At 33.6% G+C, this 22,875-nt stretch overlaps 5 protein-coding genes and 1 non-coding gene across 8 annotated transcripts; 1 reads left to right on the top strand and 5 right to left on the bottom strand.

Moving 5' to 3' along the window:
* On the bottom strand, positions 99–4,834 carry LOC109329740 (nuclear poly(A) polymerase 3-like). Of its 2 annotated transcripts, XM_019563515.1 has the most exons (11): positions 4,732–4,834; positions 4,406–4,608; positions 4,224–4,301; positions 3,130–3,237; positions 2,897–2,959; positions 2,645–2,806; positions 2,283–2,396; positions 1,972–2,034; positions 1,555–1,872; positions 1,204–1,368; positions 99–610 (listed from the first exon to the last, which is right to left on the bottom strand). In XM_019563515.1, the coding sequence occupies exons 2-11, from the start codon at positions 4,589–4,591 to the stop codon at positions 215–217; spliced, it is 1,653 nt and encodes a 550-aa protein (XP_019419060.1). In that variant the 5' UTR covers positions 4,592–4,608; positions 4,732–4,834; the 3' UTR covers positions 99–214. The 2 variants fall into 2 exon arrangements, with proteins under 2 accessions (XP_019419060.1, XP_019419059.1); XM_019563514.1 differs by lacking the exon at positions 4,732–4,834 and having other exon boundaries at positions 4,406–4,695.
* Positions 5,121–5,192, top strand: TRNAW-CCA. The gene has a single exon. It is a non-coding gene; the product is annotated as a tRNA-Trp (tRNA).
* Positions 6,356–8,755, bottom strand: LOC109329743 (ER membrane protein complex subunit 6-like). Of its 2 annotated transcripts, none has more exons than XM_019563520.1 (5): positions 8,615–8,755; positions 7,834–7,982; positions 7,296–7,491; positions 7,148–7,167; positions 6,356–6,697 (listed from the first exon to the last, which is right to left on the bottom strand). In XM_019563520.1, the coding sequence occupies exons 2-5, from the start codon at positions 7,947–7,949 to the stop codon at positions 6,667–6,669; spliced, it is 363 nt and encodes a 120-aa protein (XP_019419065.1). In that variant the 5' UTR covers positions 7,950–7,982; positions 8,615–8,755; the 3' UTR covers positions 6,356–6,666. The 2 variants fall into 2 exon arrangements, with proteins under 2 accessions (XP_019419065.1, XP_019419066.1); XM_019563521.1 differs by lacking the exon at positions 8,615–8,755 and adding an exon at positions 8,369–8,432.
* LOC109329741 lies at positions 9,391–11,882 on the bottom strand. The gene is made up of 5 exons (XM_019563517.1): positions 11,579–11,882; positions 11,020–11,074; positions 10,836–10,892; positions 10,518–10,595; positions 9,391–9,976 (listed from the first exon to the last, which is right to left on the bottom strand). Exons 1-5 carry the CDS (start codon positions 11,846–11,848, stop codon positions 9,555–9,557), a joined length of 882 nt encoding a protein of 293 aa, XP_019419062.1. The 5' UTR covers positions 11,849–11,882; the 3' UTR covers positions 9,391–9,554.
* On the bottom strand, positions 13,517–18,343 carry LOC109329739. Its single transcript, XM_019563513.1, has 10 exons — positions 18,135–18,343; positions 17,047–17,876; positions 16,461–16,590; positions 15,867–16,312; positions 15,555–15,635; positions 15,370–15,468; positions 14,570–14,728; positions 14,290–14,376; positions 14,089–14,160; positions 13,517–13,965 (listed from the first exon to the last, which is right to left on the bottom strand). The coding sequence occupies exons 2-10, from the start codon at positions 17,803–17,805 to the stop codon at positions 13,648–13,650; spliced, it is 2,151 nt and encodes a 716-aa protein (XP_019419058.1). The 5' UTR covers positions 17,806–17,876; positions 18,135–18,343; the 3' UTR covers positions 13,517–13,647.
* On the bottom strand, positions 20,359–22,179 carry LOC109330376 (F-box protein At5g49610-like). Its single transcript, XM_019564558.1, has 2 exons — positions 22,020–22,179; positions 20,359–21,922 (listed from the first exon to the last, which is right to left on the bottom strand). The coding sequence occupies exon 2, from the start codon at positions 21,904–21,906 to the stop codon at positions 20,824–20,826; it is 1,083 nt and encodes a 360-aa protein (XP_019420103.1). The 5' UTR covers positions 21,907–21,922; positions 22,020–22,179; the 3' UTR covers positions 20,359–20,823.

Below are 22,875 nucleotides of genomic sequence, written 5' to 3' on the forward strand. Positions count from 1 at the left end.
TGACTACAATATAGATGCAAAAATAACTATCATCACTTTCCAACTAATCATTCCTTTGTCTAAACACTATCTTTTGTAAACAAAAAAAAGATGTTTTATTCACTTTACATTTCCCCCTCCAATATATTTCCTAAACCCATCTAATTTTGACTCCTTGTTTCTACTGTACCACTAAACTCTACTATACAACAACACAAGGCTATAGTCAATAAATCTAGCCACCAAAACTCAAGTGCTGAACCTCACCACTAGGTTCTATTTGGCAAACAAGGAAATGTGGATGATGCTGATGCTGATGCTGATGCTGGTGCTGTGAGTTCACTGGACTCCTTTTGTTATCATTATCACTCACTTTCATAGTTGGATCATCAAACTGAGCATTCTTTGGAAGCTGAGAAGCTATCATGATGGACAACTTCATCATCCCATGAGAACCTTCATAGCCATTGACAATGATCTTCATGAACTCTCCCTCTATTAACTCTATGTCCAACAAGCTATTCTTATCTCCGGGATGCAAGCCCCAGTAGAACACTACATTTGGCTCACCTTTCTCATTCTCAACATATTCTGTCGGGTTAGGGTCACAAAAACCTTGGAGTTCCTCCAGCTGCAACAAAACCACGTGACAAAATGGTTGAAAAACATGATCAATTCCTCTTTATCATAGAGTTAAGTTAAGAGGGTGAGTTGGCGCAACGTTAAGGTTGTTGCTTAGTGATTATAAGGTTACAGGTCTAAATCCTGAAAGCAGCCTCTCCGCTTGTGGGGTAAGGTAAGGCTGCAGACTGGAGTGGGAGCCTTGTGCACTTGGCTGCTTTCTTTTAATCGTAGAGTGAAGTTCCCAAACATGAGATTAAAATCACGACAGAAAAGGGCATTTGTATTCCATAAATATGCAAGCTATGTTCGTGTGAGAGGAATTAAAATCTTGAAAGTGCTTGCTCACGCCTTGAATAGATTGTGCCTAAATTTGCTTCTTATCTCTTTTTCTAACTATTACCATGAAAGTCCAAGTATGTAATATTTTACATAGTTATAATTCATACAGCGTCACGGAAAAATGAACAAATAAATAGGAAAATGCTATTCTAGAGTGATTGAAGTGAATAAAGGGTAACCATAGTCAATTCTTCAACATTGTGATACAAATATTTTACTGTGCAAGTAAACATAACTAGATTTACCATTTTCAAAACTTACAATGACAAAAAGACCACGGAAGCGTGATTTCACCAAACCAACCCAGTTTCCAAGTCCACACTGATCAGACGCGGAGAGGTAAATCTTGACAAATTTGGAATATCTTTTGGAGTATGGAAAAGGCTGAAATACATTATCCCAAATGAAGTCTGGCTTTAACAGATCCTTCAAGGCAGCCAAATAAAATATATGAGCAAAAAATCATTCGGGAAAAAATAGGAGCATCAACTTCAACTACGTTTCCAAGCAAAAACAGAAAATCAGTGCAATATACAGAGCATTGTGAATTTGTAATTAAGTGGATCTGAACAAAAGTTGAAGAATGAACCTAACTTAAACAACAAAACGTACCTTTGTCATATTATGTCCACGTATAAACTCAGACTTGATCCGGTAGCATGTGCTATTAGTTATATTTGAATGGCAATACTCATAAGAATTAGATGTAGATGGCAACAAAATAGGCATAAGGGAAAATGGACGTGGTTCGATAGCATCTACAGATGCTTGCAACATTCCTTCCTGCAGCGACACTGGTTTAGGCCAGTGCCAAAATGCAAATGTTCGGAAGAAGTTCATAATTAGAGTATTTAAAGTGGCATCGGGATGCATTTGACAAACATAAGCTGCAAGAATTGCCAAATGAATTCCTCCCAAATAACCAAGTAGCTGCAAATGAAAATGTTGTTTCAATAAGCCATATATGTTGATTTCATGCACAAAGCAAGTTCTAGTAGTAAACGTTACTTGAAAACAAAATGCACTTACAGCTCCATACAATCCTCTTCTTTTTGCCCAAAATTTAAGAATTCGTAGCATAGATTGGAATTTCTGAAATACATAAGTTTTGCGTATAAGGAGAGATCACAAAACCACATTGCACAAGACCTATGAAGCAAGACAAGGTTGAGGTCGCTCCCTGTCCCACGAGCATAGAACCAAAGAAAAAGGGAGGTACTAGCCATCCTCAAAAACAAGAACAACAAGAGTTGATATATTTTTGAATAATTTGTACCATCCAAAAGATTGTTTATGAATATAATCCTTTTAAGAACAGAAAAGATTGACATGCATAATACCTCAACATTTGGAACTAGCTGAAGAATGCACTTATTTGCACGTACACCAGACAAGCATTTCCAGCTGGTATCGTCAATACTCCTCATAAAAAATGGGTTTAGTATGTCAACATTCTGTAGGATAATTAACAGGATCAGCGAAATAATTACTTAATAAACAAGTTCAGATGAATATAAAATATATAGAGTTCTGCCATTAAAACATAATGTGAATGCAAACTCGATGCGCCAATGACATCATTTTGAAGAAGTTTCGAGCATGAATGATCTTAAATTGAAAGTCTCCACGCATACAGTAGTCAAAACTTTATTCTAATGAAATTTCAAATTTGACAACTTCATTATGTTTTGATCATACTGACCTCAGGAACATATAGTACTCTAAGTCGTGCGTACGGGAGATCAATGGAAATTCCATCAAATTTTAATCGAATTAAGGGGACTTTTGCACTCTTGACACATTGAATCTCCGACACTTCAGGTCTGTTCTTAAGCATGTTGTGCAGAACAACAAAAACGTCTTCCTGTATATGTCATATTCCATAAATATTGAAACTAATATTATATAATCAAAACAGCAATGATAAGTAAGAAGAGAAATACAATTAACTCACTGCAATATTGACAAAGAAAGGAGCAACACACAAAGCATCAATATCAGACTCTTGGCTGTGAACCTGGACATAATTCAAAGTTAAGAAGAAAAAATAAACAACCTTTAGACTTATCCACAAGATTGAACCGTCATAAAAGGGATTAAGAGATATCTTAACTTCGTAAATTCTTTAGCTTATAGACCAAGAAAAGCCAAGTGCTACAAAGAAGAACTAATAAAGGAGGCACTTACTCCAAGGCCATAAGATCCATACGTCAAAATGGTGGCAGAAGTAACAGCAATCTGGTGTTTCGGTAATTGGTGCTTCCATGCAACCCTCTTGATCCAAGAATACACAATCTGCCAAGTGATGTGCAAAATCAAGTAAATACTATGATGCATAGTGTAACGAGTAGAAGTGAAAGATTGCTAATGGAAGAACAATACCATCAAGACTGTACTACAAGTTGCATAAAAAGATATTAAAATGCACGTAAGGGGTTAAGTCAAGACTTTCCAAAAACCTTTCGAACCTGCTGGATCGGCCTGTTTAATTATGTATATTCTTTCTACATATTTATATACTATATCAATTTAAAATTTATCTTATAAATAATTTTGTAAATGATATAATAATTTTTAAATATGGGGATGTCCTAAGTGAAAAATTCTAGCATGCTCCTCCAAGAAGGATCTCTACCACTGATTTGAAATAAACTTGCATAAATTTTAGGACACTAACTTAAAAATTAATGGCAGAGAGTTGGAACACACGATTATTGTGCTCACAGTATGGTTTTTCCTTGCAAGGATACGAAAGTTTGGAAGTTATCATCGCTGTGATAAAAAATTTGCACAATATTTATAGCTACGTGATAGTTTCTAGTGTAATTTTAATTGTAATCACAAAAATAACTTCACTAATTTGTGTAATTTAAAAAAAAAAACACATTTTGTATGAACAAAGTTACACATGCCTTTAAAAAATTATGCAAGTGAATTTACATTAGTGATAAAACTTACACAAGAGAACAACCTTTTTACTACAAATCTTGGAACCTTTCTTAAAACAATGATAAATTTCTTGGTTTTTTTGTTCATACTGACAAATATCAAAGTGACATGGCATCAGACTATCATGTATCATGTATAATGAAACAAGAAAAGACTTATCTAAACAGCTCTCAGAATCAGAAATATGAAAATGTCAAGGAAAACACACAATTTTATTGATCTTTAACAAAACAAAAAACAAGAAAAATAAAAAAGAAACAGCAACATTCGAAGTGTCACAGCAGAAAAACATAAGAAGTTAAGGGAAAATAGAAAATTGTTGCAGAAGAAACCTTTTTAAGCTTATGAATAGTCTTCTTCCTTTTATCTTCTTCTTCTTGTGAAGGAACAAGTCCTTCATCATTCACAAACTGCACATGGTTGAATCAAACCCACAAATAAAAATTAAAAAAGGCACCAACTTCAATAATATAAAAACCCAAAAACAAGAAAAAATTAAAGAAAATGGGTTCACCTGAATTAGAGACATAGTCCTTTGGTGATCCATATCAAAAAACAGAGATGGGTTGAAATGGAATGGAAGCAGCAACCCTGATGGTGGCGGTGGCGGCAGAGAATGGTTGATCACCGGAAAAGGTGGTGGCGGATCAAAAACTAAGCCACTTGGGATTTGGTAAAAAGGGTAAGATTCCAACTCCATAGAACTTTGCAAAATCTCTGAAAATTAATAAATCACTTTTGAAATTTGACTGACAGAAAAGTAAAAAAAAAAGATTAAAATAAAAAAGTGATTCTTGCGTTATGGGAATTTCTAAAAAGAAAGGAAAAATTGAATACTACCAAGTAAGTGGTTTAGTGATGAGAGTGTCCCAGATAAGAATATTGTTGAGTTTCAGAATTCACAGTTCAGAATGGTCTTTTTGTGTTCTTCGTCTTTTCTGTTCTTTTCACTTTCTTTTTCCAACTGTTTCTGTTACCTTAATCGTCATGCACACTTTGCTCACACGTAGGATCCTTGTTCGATCCTATCAATTAATTGAGATGCAAATACATGTTTTTCCTTCTTTGAATGCCAAAAATGTAATGTTATTGTAATTAGAAAGTAAAAGTGTCATTAAAAATTATATTTTTCTTCGTTTTTTAAAGTATTTGTCTCTCAAGTAATTGGCCATAACTTCATTATTGACAATAGTAATAGATACTTGTTTTAACATGAAACAATCAGTTGTGGATCCGTGGCGCAATGGTAGCGCGTCTGACTCCAGATCAGAAGGTTGCGTGTTCGATTCACGTCGGGTTCAATTCCCATTTCTTTTTACTTTTTATCTTTCTTCTTATGATAGAGAAGCTGAACTTCAATTCATGCTTAATTACTTATAAACTAATGTTAGTCAAACTCAGAATGATATAGTATTAGATAATTGAATATTTTTGTATATAAATTTTAAGAGTTTAAATACATAATAAGATATTATATATAATTTAAGCCAATTTGCACATTTAGGGTTTATTTGGTTTAATAAACTCTTTTTCTTCATCTTTTCATCATTATTAATAACTATAATAGTAAAATCATACCTACAGCAAAGAAAAGCACCTGAGATCTGATTATCAGTATATTTCTGATTAATTATGAATTTACGATTGTGACAATTTTCTGGGTTGTTCTTTCACTAGCTGTAAAGGTGAAGAACATTGGAGATAGTGGAAGGATCATGCTTCATTTCTTTCTATTTTCTATTTTTTGTTTGCTACTACGATATGAACACTCCCAATAAGACTATAGAGTTTATTTAACATTGTTTCTTGTAGACGAAATAATAGGTCTAGAAGTAGCTAGCAGCTGAAATTTCTAAGAGAGTAGTAGTACATGACAGTGCCAATTATGAATATTTTTTAGAATCTGTCTTTGGTGCTGGTTTTAAGGTTTATGATTCTTTCTTGATCTACGAAAAGTAAAAATAAATATTGATCTATTACATCCAATCATAGGCTTTTTATCTTAATGGCAAAACAATGGTGGTGTCTTTCCCTTGCCTCTCTTATTTCTTTAGTTCCCAAAGAAGGGTTTAATTAAGAGAACATTGATTACACATTATGGGTTTACCAGTGAGAACTTGTGAATCAAAATTCTCAGGCTCAACTTAGTCACCCTTAGGTGATAGAAATGGCTTTGTGCAGAAGCTGGTGGATGTGATTAGTAATAGTAGTAGTACTCTTGTTACTCATTGAATAGTAGTAGTACTCTTGTTAATTGACAAAGCATTGGTCTATAAATCTGTCATAATCGTTTCGTCTATGATTTTTCTTGACCTCTCTCTTCCTCTAGGAATTAGACTAACCTCCATTAGATCTACTCTCCTTACTAGAGCTTCTACCGGTTCCCTCCCCACATATCCAAACCAACTAAGGCACGATTCTACCATATTTTCTAAATTCGGAGCTACTACAGCTTTCTAGAATTATAAACTAAAATTGGCAACATCCATATATATCACAAAGCAAACTTCAAGAACAACCTACTAGCTACCAATTTGACAGCCATATAAAAGAGAAGTCAATGTGGGTCTTTCCCACTTGAAATTCTATTTGAAATACTACAAAACAGATAATCTACTGAAGCAAAGCTTACAAAGTTTAAAAACTGGAACGTCATGAAAGAGCTAACTAATAACTCAAGAGTGTAAATGCTTCCGGCAAGCTAAGCATCAATAGCAGCAACAGAAGCCAAAACTGCATATCTTGATACATTTGCACATTCCCTCCATCAGGTGATCAGAATATATGAACAATGTCATATGCAAAGCTTTATTTTGTCAAAGAAACACATCATAATAGCAAGAGTTTCAGCACAAGAGATATAGATACAGGAAGTAAATTTTGTTAGGCCGTGTTTAAGTAGGATGCAACTAATCTGAACCAACAAGTTCAGACAACCAATAGCACATATCGAATGGACTTGGCAATGGTTGCTCATGAGCATCTTCTTAAAATTTCCACCGGTTTATTCAGAATATTTGCAAGTACTTACTTTTAATACAACTTGAATTTAGGAAATTTACTCAAATGCCCACCCACCCGAAAATAATTTTCATATTTGTGAATTAAGTTCTGGTGCAACTTAGAAAAACTTACTCCATTACTCCTAGATGGTAGCTTACTAGTACTACGTTTTTAAAATATTTTTATGGTGTTGGATTGAATTAAATTAAATATGCAGTCATACTCCACCAAATATTTTACAAGAGAAGGATACGTCCAGAAAAGCACGAACGACTGCAGAAGTTTAAAAAAGAAAAGTTAAAATGCTGAAAATATATAATTAATAGCAAAGATGAATTGAAATGCTGAAAATATAAGTTAAAATGGCGAAAGAAAGATGAATTGAACATTAAAAAACTTACCATTAGACCACTGAGAAAGCCATCAAGCAGCACTCGATTCCAGGAGTCAAAGTAAGTATGGATTGAAAATTTTGCTTTGGCTAGAAGCCCAATTGAAGTGACTGCCATGAGAAGAATATAAAAGACAAATCCTTTCAAGCCTGTAAACCCCAAAATTCCAGCAACAACTCCGCCAATTATAGACAAAAATGTTCGGCTGCAAGAGGCAAATAATTTTTTTGATTATAAGCCTTAGACAGCATTAAACAGTTGCTTCATTTCTTTCTTTCTTTCTTTTTTCCACACGGCAACACCCTTTTCCCTCCATCTCTAAGACTGATTAATTTATATATACATCTAATGTAGTCATGCACTGAGGTGATTGTTTCATGCAGATAGAATAATACAATGTCATCTGTACGAAACCACCACCCAAATGACTTAAGGTTCAACTGTTCCATAAGCTGGTAATGAAATAAAGGGAGAAAACCATATGAATGTTCCTAGACATATGAATCTATTTAAAATAGTATTAAATCTATGTTTGGTCAAATCAAACCTGTAATATATTATTTTCATGTTGCTTTGCAAATTCTCAGCATTTAAAGTCAGCAACTCATTCAACCCGTTGCTTGATTTCTTCTCTGATGAGCCTGACTCAAAATGTCCAGCCATAATATCCGCCTCGTCTAATTTGATGATATGTTTCTGCATAGGGAAACAGAATTGAATGATTTTTATCAAAACAAATCATGCCATTATTTTTAAATAAATATCCAGAACAACTATGCCATGGTTAATAACAGATAATTTCAAAGGGAATAGTCAGTGAGATCACTACAAAGTAGGTTACTTGTCACACACAAACATTGAAGTCCTGAACGCCACAAAAATAACTTCCAAAATTCCCAAACTAAGGATATTCTTAATTTCTAAACTACAGAAAGTTTAATAGCATAAAAGCAGAGAACATATACAAATGGCTATGAAAGTAAATAAATAAATAAATAAAATAATTGATTTATAAAAACAACTAGGATTCATGATTTGAAGTTCAACGCTAAAAAATAGAGAATCAAACTCCAAAGTTCTACCTCAAGCACTCTCGTTATTCACAAACACCAATGTTCAAATTTCAACACGATGCAAGAACTGAAACCTAATCAAAACCATAGAAATTAATAATTGAACTCAACATGAAATAATGAGAAAGCCGGTTTAGTTGATTGAATCGAAAATTGCGAATTTATTGTGAAATCAATCAGATCGAACAGTATAAAACAATTGATAAAGGAATTGAAGAGAAAATTGGAGAATATGGATTCAGAAAAACAACTAACATCGTAATTGGGTTTGTTCAAGTTTCAGGTTGTTGAATCACACGCGCCACTCTTCTTCGTAATTCAAAACTTCTCAACCTTTCACGTTCTTCTTCCTTTATTTAAGCTTATGAAAATCTTACCAAATATTATTTTATAAAATTGTTCCTTTCAACATATTTCTAATAAGATAAATCCTATTCAATAAACATTTAATTAGCTAATCATAAATCAGCTTATATAAGGGAACGGGGCATAATTTAATTATCATTTAAATTTGGAGTGAATATTAAATATTAATTGTTAAAAGATAAAAATAGTGTGAAATTGTTTAATTTTCTTGAAAATGATGTAGATCCATAGTTTTTTGTACTATTAATGATATCCTCATTCTAGGTAAGAAACTAATTTATTTCAAGGTGTGTAATTGTCCCTCCCAATAAGTGTATCAGTCTTAGAAATCAAACTCATAACTTTATTGTCATCCTAAATATCTAACGGACCTTATATTACTAGATGTTGTAAACTTATAGTTAAATAGTGTATAGAACTCAACCGATGCAACACTATTTTGATCACATGCTCATGAGATTGAAATTAAAGATTTGAAAACATTGAGTATTGTAAAATGTTGAGATTTTTTAATAAGGTTAAATATATTATTACTCCCTACAAATGCTTGAATTTTGATTTTGATCCTTGATCTTTTTTTATTCTAATCCTTATATTTTCTAATTATTTTGCAATCGGTTTATGACATTAGTTTTGGAAAGAAAACATTGATATGCTTAACATGAATCATTACAGAAAAAGACATCTTAGGATTTAATAATTTCTGCAAACAATATCCTAATTACTAAGATCTTCAAGTATCTATAGCTAATGTGTTAAGAACTCTCTGCATTTCCTATGAAAACCAAGGAACAAAAAGAATCAATGTTATAACTTAATTCTCAGCCCTTCACTTTGTTCTTTCTGGCTGTCTAACATAAGCCGAAGTATCATCTCTAGAATCCGTGTCATCGTCATCGCCCTCTACAACAATGATTCCGTCCTCCTCATCATCATCATAGTCATCCATCTCTTCGTCATCATCATCCCAGTCTTCATAATCTTCGTCATCAGAATCATCGGCACTTCCCGAAAACAACGGAGGAGGAGGACAGTCTTCGGTGATTGCCTCGTCCCTCTTCATTACGAGATGTCTGATTACTCGTTCATCTTTGTCCAATAGAGTCTTGAAGTCGTTGATAGATTTCGCCTCCAACTCAAAGTTCATCAGCATATAGTGAGCACTTTTCGCTTTCTGTATCTTGTAAGCCAGCTTTCTCATACCCCAATCATTGAGTCTCCACACCCTGCCTTTCTTCTCCCTCAAAAATTCTGCAAAGTGTTCGCAAAATTTTCAGAAAAGTAATCAGAAGCAAGTTTTCATTATAAAGGTAAAAGATGTTCTGTTAATCTGTATATTGCAAGTTCACAACACCTTTTTAGAACTCTTCAAATAACCACTTCAGATCCGGCAATTGCTGTATCCACTTCCCACTCTCTAGGAAATTACTAAAGAATCGAAATAACAATTTTTCGTTTGAAGCTGAAATCATACATCCAATTTGAAGAGAAGACAATTTGTTCTTGTGTTTCAACAACTTACTTATAACCACCACCAATTCCTTGGAACATATAGACTAAACGACTCCTAATATTGCCTCGGGATAAAGTATATATTGTGCAAAAAAAATCGTAGCCCACTCTTCCTATTGAATGAATATGAAAAAGAATTAAAACCGTCACGAAAGTTCAGATAAGGCATCAGAGGATACTATTACCAACCATGATTTGTTAACTTTTGGCAGATGCAGATCATACAAAAATTTATTTAGAGTTAATTGGAAAAACATACGGAAGTAGAGTGAAAGATTACCTTGAATTTTCTCATTGACAGCAGCAACCTCTTCTGCGTGTTTCTCATGAATTAAGTACATAACCTCATAGTGGCGCACTGCACAGGTGAAGAAGCAGAATATTGTGAGAAAGAGCGCTTAACGTGCTCCATGAGATTTAGACAATGATTGGGAAATAGATATCCCCTTTTATTAGAGATTAGCATCACGGCTTCATTTATAAGGGTTCGAGGAGTGACAACACCGAAAATATCTTTTCTTATCCGTTTTAACTATCAGCAAAAGAAAAGGACTACTGATTCTTGTAGCCAGTAGAGAGGAGAAAAAAATCTACATACTCAGTTCCACATTCAAGTCAGTTTCGACATCAAGCATCAGTGATTCAAAGAGTTGTCCTGCAAATCAAAATGGAAATATGAGAAATATAAAAATAATCTCGGTACACTAATTCAGAACAATTTACCCCTTCAAAGACACGAAAGCAAAAAGAACAGATCTAATAACAGAAGTATGACCACTCACTTTCATCATCATCTTCAAACTCCGGAAGAGTCTTACCATCTTCCTCAACTGTCCTCTGAAAATCGAAATCACAAAACCCAAGTTCAATATCAATGATAAAAATTCGTCTCATAAAGAACAAAATAGAGTCAACTAAAACTCTAATTCTACAAACAACACACACACACCAATGATGCAATAAGCCAATAACTAATGCCATTTATTTCCTTCTTGTGTCAATGTGTGCAATCTAACTCTAACGGTGCATTTGGGTAAAGAACTTATTAAGCACTTATTAACTAAATTGTTTTCAAATAAGCTGAAAAGAACATATTTTCATAACTTCCACTGCACAACTTCTTAAGAAAAGCTATAATTTTTTTTATAGAAGTTGTTCTCATAAACTCAAATAAGCTCTTCCAAACACACCCTACAGATATAAGTCTAACATGAACGAATTTTCAAAAGGGTATCTTATTCCCATAACCAAACCCATAAAAACATACACCAAACGAAAAAATCTAAACTAAACCGAGTAAAAAAGAAGAAAATCAAATAATGGGTAAGTGGAAAAAGTAACCTTTTTAAGAAGAACAGCTTCAGGGAAGAATCCAGTGGACTCATCAGGTTTGGGTACAGAGCTATGGCTATCATCTGTGTTGTTTTTCTTCCGAGCATTCACAATTAATGAAAGTGATTTTGAGGGCTTAATTTGAAGAGAAAGTGGAAGTGATGAAGGGTAGAAATTAGTGAAAGAGAAACATGGATTGTAATTGAAAGTAATGGAGTTGAATGTAATCATTGTTGTTCTTGGAAGATTGGGAAGGAGATAAGAAGAACCCTTCAGCATCGAGAGAAAAGAGATGAGTTAAATAATAATGTTTATAACTATTTCATGGATTTATATTTCATTTCTTACTACACTCATTATATTATAATAGATTATAAAACACAAAGGATATAAATTTGTTGAGGGTGTAATATTTTTTTTGCAATAAATATCTTTCCTTCAGATTTCAATTCCATTTTTTGACAAAATAAAATATCAACTTTGTGGAAGGAATCCTAAAATGAGTGGGAAAAAAATAAGTTTTACATATGGGCTCCTAATATAATAACACTATATATATTAACTATTGATTTATTCAAAACAAAAAAATTATTAACAAAGGTAAATAGGAAAAAAATGATATATTATTTGTAAACACCTTGCAAAAAAAAATCAAAACATTTAAATAATGCATTATAAATTTATAATAAGTATAAGAGGCATTAATATCCAAGATAACCAACAATGTTTTTAAAAAATGGATAGAAATCAAATGGGAATTTTTTATGGTACCCAGATCCATTAGAATCATATAAAATGTCTTAAGACAATGTTATGAATTTTCTTAATAGTAGATTCTCCTTAAGATTGTGTATTTTTCAAAATATGACTTTGTTAACTTGAGTCTTTAAATTAAGAAACTCATGTTAAGACTATGCCTGATTGTAGAACCCAATCCTTTTGCAAACATTCTCCTTACTCGTATACTCTTTTATATATAATATTAATAATAAATAATATATTAAATATTTTTACCTTTATACAAAATATTGAAATCAATGAACATTCTCTTCCTTTATGCTTAAATCTACGTTTTTTACGTTATTGGCTACATATTATACACATTTATTTTTATTTTTGTTTCGGTAAGCCTTTTGGAAAGAAAATATTTATAAAAATAGAATATCATAATTATAAAATTGATCTAATTAAAATAATATTTAACTACATATGAAATTAAGTCATGATGAGTTAGTCTTACAAATCTACTATTATGATAGAATTATGAAAAATCTGAAATTAAGTATTAAAAAGCAGAATAATAATTTAGTACTAGTGTGTCAAAATCTTATTAGTTTTGAGTTGTGAACATCTTTACCAAGTTATATAAGACACTGAGTGCTGGAATTCAAACAAGGCACAAATGCTTTATGCCTTATTCTATTCCCTTCCCTCTTCATTTTATATCATTTTCCATTTTTGGAAGAAGAAAAAGTAACTTCATATTATATGGTCCAATGTTACTAAAATTGCAGCTAAATATGATTTTCTACCCTTTGCCATATCCCATGAAAACATTCCATCCTGCATGAATTTTTCATCTAAACCATTCTTTAATAACTACATCCTTGCTAGGACAAAGGACGGCGATCCCACGAGGGTGAGCTAACTCCAAAAAACTCGTCCTCACGGTTCAAAATTTGCATATTTAATCAAAGTGTTGGTCTAGTAGTGTAAGGTCTCACTAGATCCTCAGAGTGATCAAAAGGTCAATAATTTGATTCATGTGAGCGACATTTGTTGGGAGTGGCAGTCACGCATCCCGAATGAGATTAGTTACTTATACAAAAGGATGAGGGGATACCTTTGGTAGTATTCAAAAAATCAAGCTCAGAAGGAAACATTGCCAAACCAACCATTCTAAAGCTGAACAAAAGAAGCCAAAAAATAAACAAACATTGGGAAAAATGAGGCTGTACAATGGGGGCTCCAACTCTATTTGGGGCTTCTTTATAATAATATATAGCTATTCTGAAACTTGTATATGCTTTTTCAAGGCAATAATACACAGCCTAAACAATAAAACATCATTCTATTTATTACCATTTTTTCCCTTTTTTCTTTTTCTTGCTGCCACTTCCACTGCTGCTCCCAGGATTTTTCATCCCATTTCCAGATTTGGGAGATGGGTTCTCTGCTGCAGTGCCGGCACCAAAATTGTCAAAGGCGCCTGCCTGTGCTGCATTCTGTAACCACTCGAATAATTCTTCCTCGGTCATGCTTTCTTCCATATTAGACGGTGGCATCCACCCACCTCTTTGACCTGAACTAGTTCCTTTGCCAGGATTATGCTTGGACATTAAACTCGTGTTCACGTGGAAACTCGGCTTATGAGTGTTTGCTGGACATCTCATACCCTGCAATAAATGTGTTCATTGTTAATGACTTATGGCATCTTTAATCTCCATAAAAGATTATATATATAATAGCTAAAATATTAAAACAGAAGGTCAAAACATGGAAATAAAGAACTAAATTACCTGGCATATATACCATTCGGTGGCATCATATATCTTGCTATCAGCACACACAAATGCAGAAGGAGCATCTACCTAAAGATAAAAACAATTTAAATATTAAGCAAAATCATATGCTGATTTCATATTGCATGCAAATATGACACGGCTTGATGAAAATGTTCTCTATAAGAAGAATTTTAATTACTAAAATTTGATTAATACCTTCTGCATTAAGCCAAAAAGAAATGGTTGTGAAGATTGTTCAACCCATCCATCACCATCCTTGGCTTGATGAAAATCTTGGCAATCCTTTCAAACAGAAAACCCCACCGAAAAGTGTTAGTGCCATGCCAGGTGCAAGAAATGCTTTCTCATTAAAGAAAGCATGGTAAATGCTGGCAAATACCTTCTAAAGATGTAATATGTCTAGCCAACTAAAGATTATGCATGCTACCTAAACTTCATTAAGAGAAAAAGAAGGGAAAAAGGAAAGTGGGGAAACCTGGCACCATCTCGCCCTAGACTTTTGTTTCCTAGTGTGTATCCAGACATGAAAGCCGCCACACTTTTTACACACTATTCGCCTTGAATCACCAAACGGGTCCTCACCATCTGCATCTGACTGCGCAAATCCTGAAGAAAAGAATCCATGCCTACCATTCTGACAATTCAGTTGCACCGAGAGCTAAAGTTAGACAAGAGAATAATACAAACAACAGCTAAAGACTATGCCCACAAGGTGTGGTCGGCTACAAAAGAATAATACATGAAATAAAAAAAATACATTATCAGGTTCTCAAAATGGTCTGGAATCTGGAAAATTCAGAGTGCACAAAAATGTCTTAAGAAAAAAAGGCATGGCAAACAGCACCTTAGAGATAAAGAAAAATAGATGCATGAGTTGCATGGATATACTACTAGTTGACAAATTTCTAAAAACTAAGGTACAGATATGACATGTTATGTCCATAATTCCACATAAAAGGTATAATAAAGTAATTTAATAATAGATAAATACAATTTTCATAATTTTCTAACTTTTTAAGTTACAGTAAAACTCTACAAAGTATCTCAAATAAGAAAAAAATACAAAGAAGCCACGTGATTTGAAGGGAGTGAAGCAGTAATTTGCTTCATTTAGTTTCGAACGACTTGTCACATGATGTTTTGCAAGGACCAATGACTTGAACTTGGTGATCTACTCATCAAGTGAGTACTAGGCAAGAATCAAAAAACGGTAAAATATAATTTTTGTGTAATTCTCACTATACGACAGCTGGGAAAATGCATAAATAACAATACCTTGTGGGAATCATTACGAAATCTTCGAAATACACTCAAAAGCTCTTCTCTCCTTAGCTCATCATCATATGCTTTTCGCTTCAAGGAATCCATTAGAATCTGAAAAAAAATAGAACCACGCCGAAAATATTAGGGAAGGATTTTCTCGTGATTTTAAAGGTGAGCAAAAACATCAAAAACCATACCTCGTATGCATTTTGGAGTTTCTTAAAGGCTTCTGCGGCTTTTTCATTACCCATATTTTTATCTGGATGCACCAACATTGCCTAATAATCGATGAAAACAGCTCATAAAGAATGAGGATAATTATCATGAAACAACAACTACAAGCTTCAAAAAGTTGATAGTGAAGTTGTGGAAAAAATCAACTTTCACTCTGTAGCAACTAAAATATAAACCACCGATACCATAGCTCCCAACAGAGCAAACTCTTACACAAGACTCGTAAAATATTTAACATAGTTGTGCAAATAATGACATCAGAAAATGACACTAACCTTCTTCCTATATTCCCGCTTCAGTATTGAAACATCTATATCTTGATAGCGTGTAAAGCCCATTGCTGAATAGTGATCAGAGCAGTTCAACAAACGGACAACTTCATCTTCAGAAATCTCAGAATCAGTCCCGCTAGTCGAAGGGACTCCAGCATTACGATCTGCTGATGGTCCTGGTCCACTTTCAGAGAAAGAAGCCTGTGTGGGCTCATCATTAAAGAAACCCGGTTGGCCATTCATTCCAGCTCTTTGCTCAAAAGGATTGGACCTACCCTGTTGGTCTATGTTTTTCTTGAGTAAGAATATCAGAACATCACTTGATATAAAAGCTAAATTAAAAGCCAACAGCAAACCAAGCCAACCAAGGTACAGCCAAGCAGAATAGACAGAGTACACAGTGGTGATCAGTAGTGCTACACGTTCACGACTTAACAAAAATGCCAATCCTGAATTTCAAATAAAGTCAAAGGATTAGGAAGTTTGGCTACAAAAGACATCAAGTACATATATCTAACTTTTTATACATATCTCCACACTTGTAAGACATGCCCGATAAGAGGGGATCAAAGTAACACAGAAAGGGAAACAAATCACCTCCGAGAATGATGAAAAACGCTGTTGTCCAAAAGCTACCATAAAACCATAAGATAACAACTCCAAGGATTGCGGCTACCAAAACTGCAAGGGTGAGCCCAACGAAAAATCCAATAAAGGCAGCCAGGCCCTAATCAATTACAAAAACTAGTTAGCATTTGGAAAGGAGAAAAAATACAAGATCTAGTTTGAGAACGAAATAGAATAAATATATACACAAAGAACAAATCATAAGAGAGGAGATAAAGGAGGCATCCAATGTGTACAATCTTGTGATAGTGAAATGAAAACCAACAGAAATACAATTATTGAACAATTAAAAAGCAGGTCAATCAGATATATTTTAAATCAAACTATTTGACGGACATTCTTTTATTGAGCTTTTAGGTAGTTAAATGCAGAATTTGGTGATTAGCCAACAAAGAATACTTGAATGCAAATGCTGCAGGCACATAATGGGGAAAATATAACAAAATAAAACTGAATTAATCATAATCATATTAATTAGAGAACAGGTAACCGAGATTTTCTCATCAGATTAACTCTATTAAAATAAGAGACAATAATACTTGTGACCAGGGCCTACCAGGACAACAAGAAACTTGAGCATCCCTATCATACCAATCACTGAGAACACGCTGCACCATACAACGGAGAAGAAGGCTGCAGTTCCCATCCGTAGAACTGAACCAACACCCCGAACGGCACAGTCCAACCAAAACACCGATAAAAGAAGCAGTATGTTTCCAAAATGCATGAGCCATGTCAGAACAACGGGGTATGCCTGCCTAACTTTCATTCTCAGATTATCCCAAGCTTTAAAAACAACAGTCATAAGAGATACAAACAAAGGTTTCTTCCTGTTAAGCCACTCGGTAGCAGCTGCTAAGATGGAAAATACTGATAACCTGAATCTCCTGACAATCAAATTATCAGCAAGCTCTCCATTTTCTACCACGCTTTGCAAACCATTCAGTAAGCAGCTCAAACCACTCTTTATACTCTGCTGACATTGATTAATTCTAGGCAAAGTATCATTTTGATCATGCATCGAAAATTCAGAATTCAAATTGCCATCCGATGAATTACTTCCAGAAGACAATGAATCCTCTTTCCTAGAAAACTTCTCATCTTTCTTCTTGATGTTATTATCATGACCATGACTAGTATTTTCTCCTGCATTCTGCGAAACACTGTCGCCATTACCAAGTTCTTCTCCAGGGAAAACCTTCCCTCCTTTAGCATGACCTTTCATGCCGGGAAGAACACCACCAGAAACCCCTTTTTTGTGGTTCAAGCCATTACGTTCAAGTCCATTCTTCTGCTGGTTACCCTTACGAGCCATGAAAAGCTTTGAGGATGTACTCAAAGGTTGGGTCCAAGTTTAAGCTAATTCAAAACCCATTAGTATCAAACCTGATTAGTGGAGGCAAAAAAAAAAGCAAAAACAAAAAAAGGTTAAGCCTTTAACTAAATGAAATTCACACCTGATAACCAAACCAATTAATCAGTAAACCCTAAAATCCCAAATTCTAAACAAACCCAGTATTTATCTAGAACGTATAAGAAATCAAAAAATAAAAAAACTATGTAATAGTCAAATAAACGTAACAACAACGAGGTGATTAAATAGGAGAAATTGAAAAGGAATGGCAATGATCGGAAAACACATACCTTGAGTTACACAGGGCAAAAATTGAAAAGATAAAGAGATGATTTTTATTGTTGTTAAGCATGCAAACCCTAATATATAAAGAGGGTGTTATTGGAATTGAATTGGGTATGCAAAAATGTAGAAAAAGCCAAAAAGAAAAGAGAGAGTGTTTAAGAATCAGAATTGAGAAGAGAGAGAGAAGAGAAAGGAGACACTAACAATACAATCACAAAGGGACTGTTTGGCACTTTCACAATTCTTGCTCCACAATAAAACAAATGGAACAAACAAACAACTATCATCTATATATATTTTTGCTAACCACAAATTTCTCACTTTTTTTGATAAATTTGTAACTTTTTTATTTTATTTTTTATAATTTATTTATTTATTTTTGATAAATTTGTGACTGTTTTTTTGCATGTTGGCTAGAGTGGATATGGGTATGGCAAAGTGTCAGGTTGGTTCTTTTCAGGATTCAAGTGAAAATTTATACAAAACCAATATAATTATTGATGTAACTTTTCAGAAAATGACGTTACTAGTGTACTTTTTTTATGAACCAGAAAATAGGTGAGTTGGGACCTCATATTGATATGGTTTTATAACATTATATAATTAAATCGGTCAAAACTAGAAAATAGGTACTAGAACCGAATGAACCATATCGAATGGTATTGGTCAAAAGTCGGTTTGCTTATGTTTTTTTTTTGCTTTCAAAACAACATATTAATGATTAGAACTTGAATGTATTTGTTTGTAACATGACCAATCATTGTATCCTTACACTAATTTGATGTATTGCAAATTATAATATAAATTTATTATGATTGTCATTATATATAATTTAGTTAGTAAATCACTAGTTGAATTATTAATCATCATATCACTATCCTGACCACTTTAATATTCGATATAAGATTAATAAAAATACTTTTGATTGTTTAAAAAATGTTATAAGATTACAATCATACACCATTTAATATTACTCACTAAATGGAGCAAGAAACATAGGCACAAAAAAAGGTTATTCGATTCTCTCCCAAATTTTGATTTCTCAATATTCAAGAGGGTATAATTTCTCAATATTCAGAAAACTGTGGCCTAGCCTATTTTTGAGGAATTTTGATTTACAAATAGATAACATCATCATCAACATCAAATTTATTTTTCTGTAGGAAAGCATATATGCTATGTACAAAAAAAAATGTTAGTTTTCTAGGTCTATGATTTTAAGAAAGGGTGAAAGATAAAAATCACTAACAATAAAATGCTTTTGGAAACTACAAAGGAGGGTAGATAGTATAAAACATATTTGATTACCTACAAGTTTTCCAATGTTTTATTTAGGAGTTGGTTAAAAAAAAGTGCCCTTCATTTTTTTAATGTAACACCCCAGTACTGAATTTTTTTACTGAGCTTATCAGCCACCAGCTTAAATACCTCTTACAATATTTTATTTCTCACAAAGGGAAGCTTTCTGCGACTCGAACCCATAACTTCAAGGACAGATAGTCATTATTCTCATAAGTCGCTACCATTAAGCTAGAGTCCAATATCAGAAGTATGAGATTCTCTGTGAGACTTATATGACATAAGCATATGCAAACATGAAGTTGCAGAGGAGTGCTGAAACAGTAATGATCTGCTACTATGTGGTTGAGTAACTAATTGTTGTGAACATCATATTCATAAGAGTGTAACCTATTGTATAGCAAGAATGCTAAATACTTACACAGAAATAGGAGTACATAGAAATCTACAAACAAGAAACTCAACTTATTCCTAGAAGGTGTTTGTGTATGAGATAGAGAGCAGAATACAAGTAATTTCAAACCCAGAAGTAATTTATGGTTAATCAAACAAGCTGTATATAAATGACCCTAATGAAGGCGCAAGCTGTATGTAAATGACCCTAACGAAGGCGCAAGCTGTATATAAATGACCCTAATGAAGGCATGACATTAAATTCCACTCTTTTAACTATGCCTTAACATTGTACTCTTTTAACTTTTGAAGATAAAGGGCTAACATAAAACAGAATAAATAAATAGCTGGATAAATACCATGGGGTATATATTTTACTTCTATACAGTAACAGCATAAGCATATATAACTATTACACCTCTGCTGTATTTATTTGATAGAGAAGTCTCACCTTGTTCCCACTTTATGTAGGAAAGGAGAGAAATCAATTAGATGATGTTCCAATTTTAGTACAGTTACTGCATAACAAGACATCCATGGCGAAGCCAATATAATAGTTTTATAAATAATGTACAGTATCAGAAACATACAATATCTTCGGGAAATAAAAATGTCAGTAAGTATCAAATACTTGCAACTAGAAATAAAGGCGGTCTAATGCACGAGACTCTCACCTAGTGACTTAGTGAAGTCTGGGGAGGGTTGATGTACACAACCTTATTCTCGCAAGCAAAGAGGTTGTTTCCACTAGAGCATTGTGCCTTTCAGTTGCAGCTAGAAATAAACGTACAAAATTTATTTAATGAAATAACGACTCAGTCACAAGAGAGCATTGTGATGCACTACAATGGGACTTCCATGGCAAAGCCAATATAATTCTAAAACAAATAGACTGCAACCGAAAGACAATATATCTTCAGCAAAAAACAACGGCTAAATGAGTATCAAATGCTTGCAACTAGAAATATATGCACAAAAGTTACTTAACCTATCCACCACACCTCAGTTACATGAGAACATTGTGGTGCGATATGCATATGCTGAAAACCATAATGGAAGTGTAGAGCTATGCTTCACAGTGTACATTTCTTTCCAAACCCGACTCCTCCGATGGTACACCAAAACTTGCTTATGAGTTGCTAGAAAAACGTACTCACTTGTCTGACTGATTGGGAAAATGCCTGGCACCATTCCTCTGATACACCTCAGACTCACTTTATCAACCATATGCCACTCGTCTATCCAGTAATCTTTTAGCACCCATATGTTCATCCACGCTTCCGATATTTGAATAACAGACAGGCAGCCATTGAAGTCTAAGAGATAAATCCTATTTCCCATTCCATAAACCAAATCATCCGGTAACGGCTTCTTCCTCCAAATGTCACAACTTAAATCAAGCACGAGTATATAGGTAGAGCTAGCAGTCAACCAGTGCAGCGCATTATTGACAAAAACAACTTGGTTCTTGTTCATATGAGTAAAATGATCATCTTGGAACGACATGAACTTCCTCCACTTGTTCAACTCCGAATCAAACACCAAACATATGAATCTTCCATCCGGCCTATGGCCAAAAGTGCGATGGCAACCAGCTAGGACAACATTAAACTTCTCAAAAGTCGAATCACTGGCCAAGCCAACCAAGGTTGCTTCGCCATCCGGATAAAACCGAGTCACAGGCCTTTCCCTACTCCTTGGAAGCAACCTGAACTTGCGAGTCACCGGATTGCAAACATACAGAACACCCTTATCAGTAATACTAGAGCAACACAGCAAACCATTGCAAGATGCTCTAACTTTAACTCTATCATTCAAGAAATCGAGCGAAAATTCAGAGACACCCCGCAAATTATCAACACATATTAAGCTAGATTTAGAGTCTGATGAATCTGAAATCTCCACCAGAGTCATATGGCTCTTCCTAGAAACCTCATTGTATAATTGAATGAAATACTTATCTGAAGACAACATATACCAAAGTTTACACACGGTTTTGCTCCTAAAAAGAGATTTCACAGGTAACCTAGCCATAATCTGAATAACCACCTCTTCAGGAAAAACCCCATCTCCTAGTGTTTCCATAACTGAAAATTGAAACCTCAAAAAATGAAAATAGATTATGAATGATAAAAAATAAATGGAAATAAAAATCTGGGTATACTGAAAAACAAGGTAAAGTTTCGAACTTTGATTACCGGAATCAAATTAGGGGTATCGAATGATGATGCACTCGATGGAATGGATAAAGAGAAAGGTTTCAGCTTTTGGGTGGTGATGAATTTGTGATGGTTAAAGAATGAGAAAGGGGAAAATGGGTTTTCATTTCATCAAAATAAAAAAGGGGACAAAAAATATGAATGTAATAAAATGTTTATATAATATTCAACATTCATTTATATAACTTTTTAAATAGTTAGTAATAATTAAAAGTTTTTAAATAGTTAATAATAATTAAAAGTGAAAAGTATACAATTCGGTATATAAGACTCTTATGTTATTACATTTTTTTTCACTAAAAAATCACCCACATAACAAGTAGTTTAATATAAATAAATATATCCTCTTATTTTTTGTCTTTTTGTCCCCTTTTTTTTATATTATATGACGGGAAATATAATATGTTAAGCGTTTAAAAAAAAATACAAGTTTAGTGTGTTTATGAAAAAAATCTAACATGTTATAGATTAGATAATATGTGTTAGATAAACAAATTGATTTATTTATAGTCTCAGTGACAACCATTACAAATAAACAATTAAGCACAAAACAAGATCAAATATATTAACTTAAACTTATTGAAATCAACTTTGAATATCAACTTCATGGGTTTTTTGAGCTTGTGACCACAAATCAAACTATTATTTTGTATTGAACAATTCCTAGTTTGACTATGGGCCTAGACAATGGATATATGAAAGCCCAATATGTGATTTCTTTATAATAGGTATTCTTTGGGTATTTGCTTCATTTCTTGGTCTCATTCCCTTGTGTCAATTTTTAAGAGAGTTTAAATTTAAACTCACCACATGTTTTTCATTCGGGTGACATTGA

Source organism: Lupinus angustifolius, chromosome LG16 (genome assembly GCF_001865875.1).
Source record: "Lupinus angustifolius cultivar Tanjil chromosome LG16, LupAngTanjil_v1.0, whole genome shotgun sequence".
In the NCBI taxonomy this organism is placed as follows: Eukaryota; Viridiplantae; Streptophyta; class Magnoliopsida; order Fabales; family Fabaceae; genus Lupinus; species Lupinus angustifolius.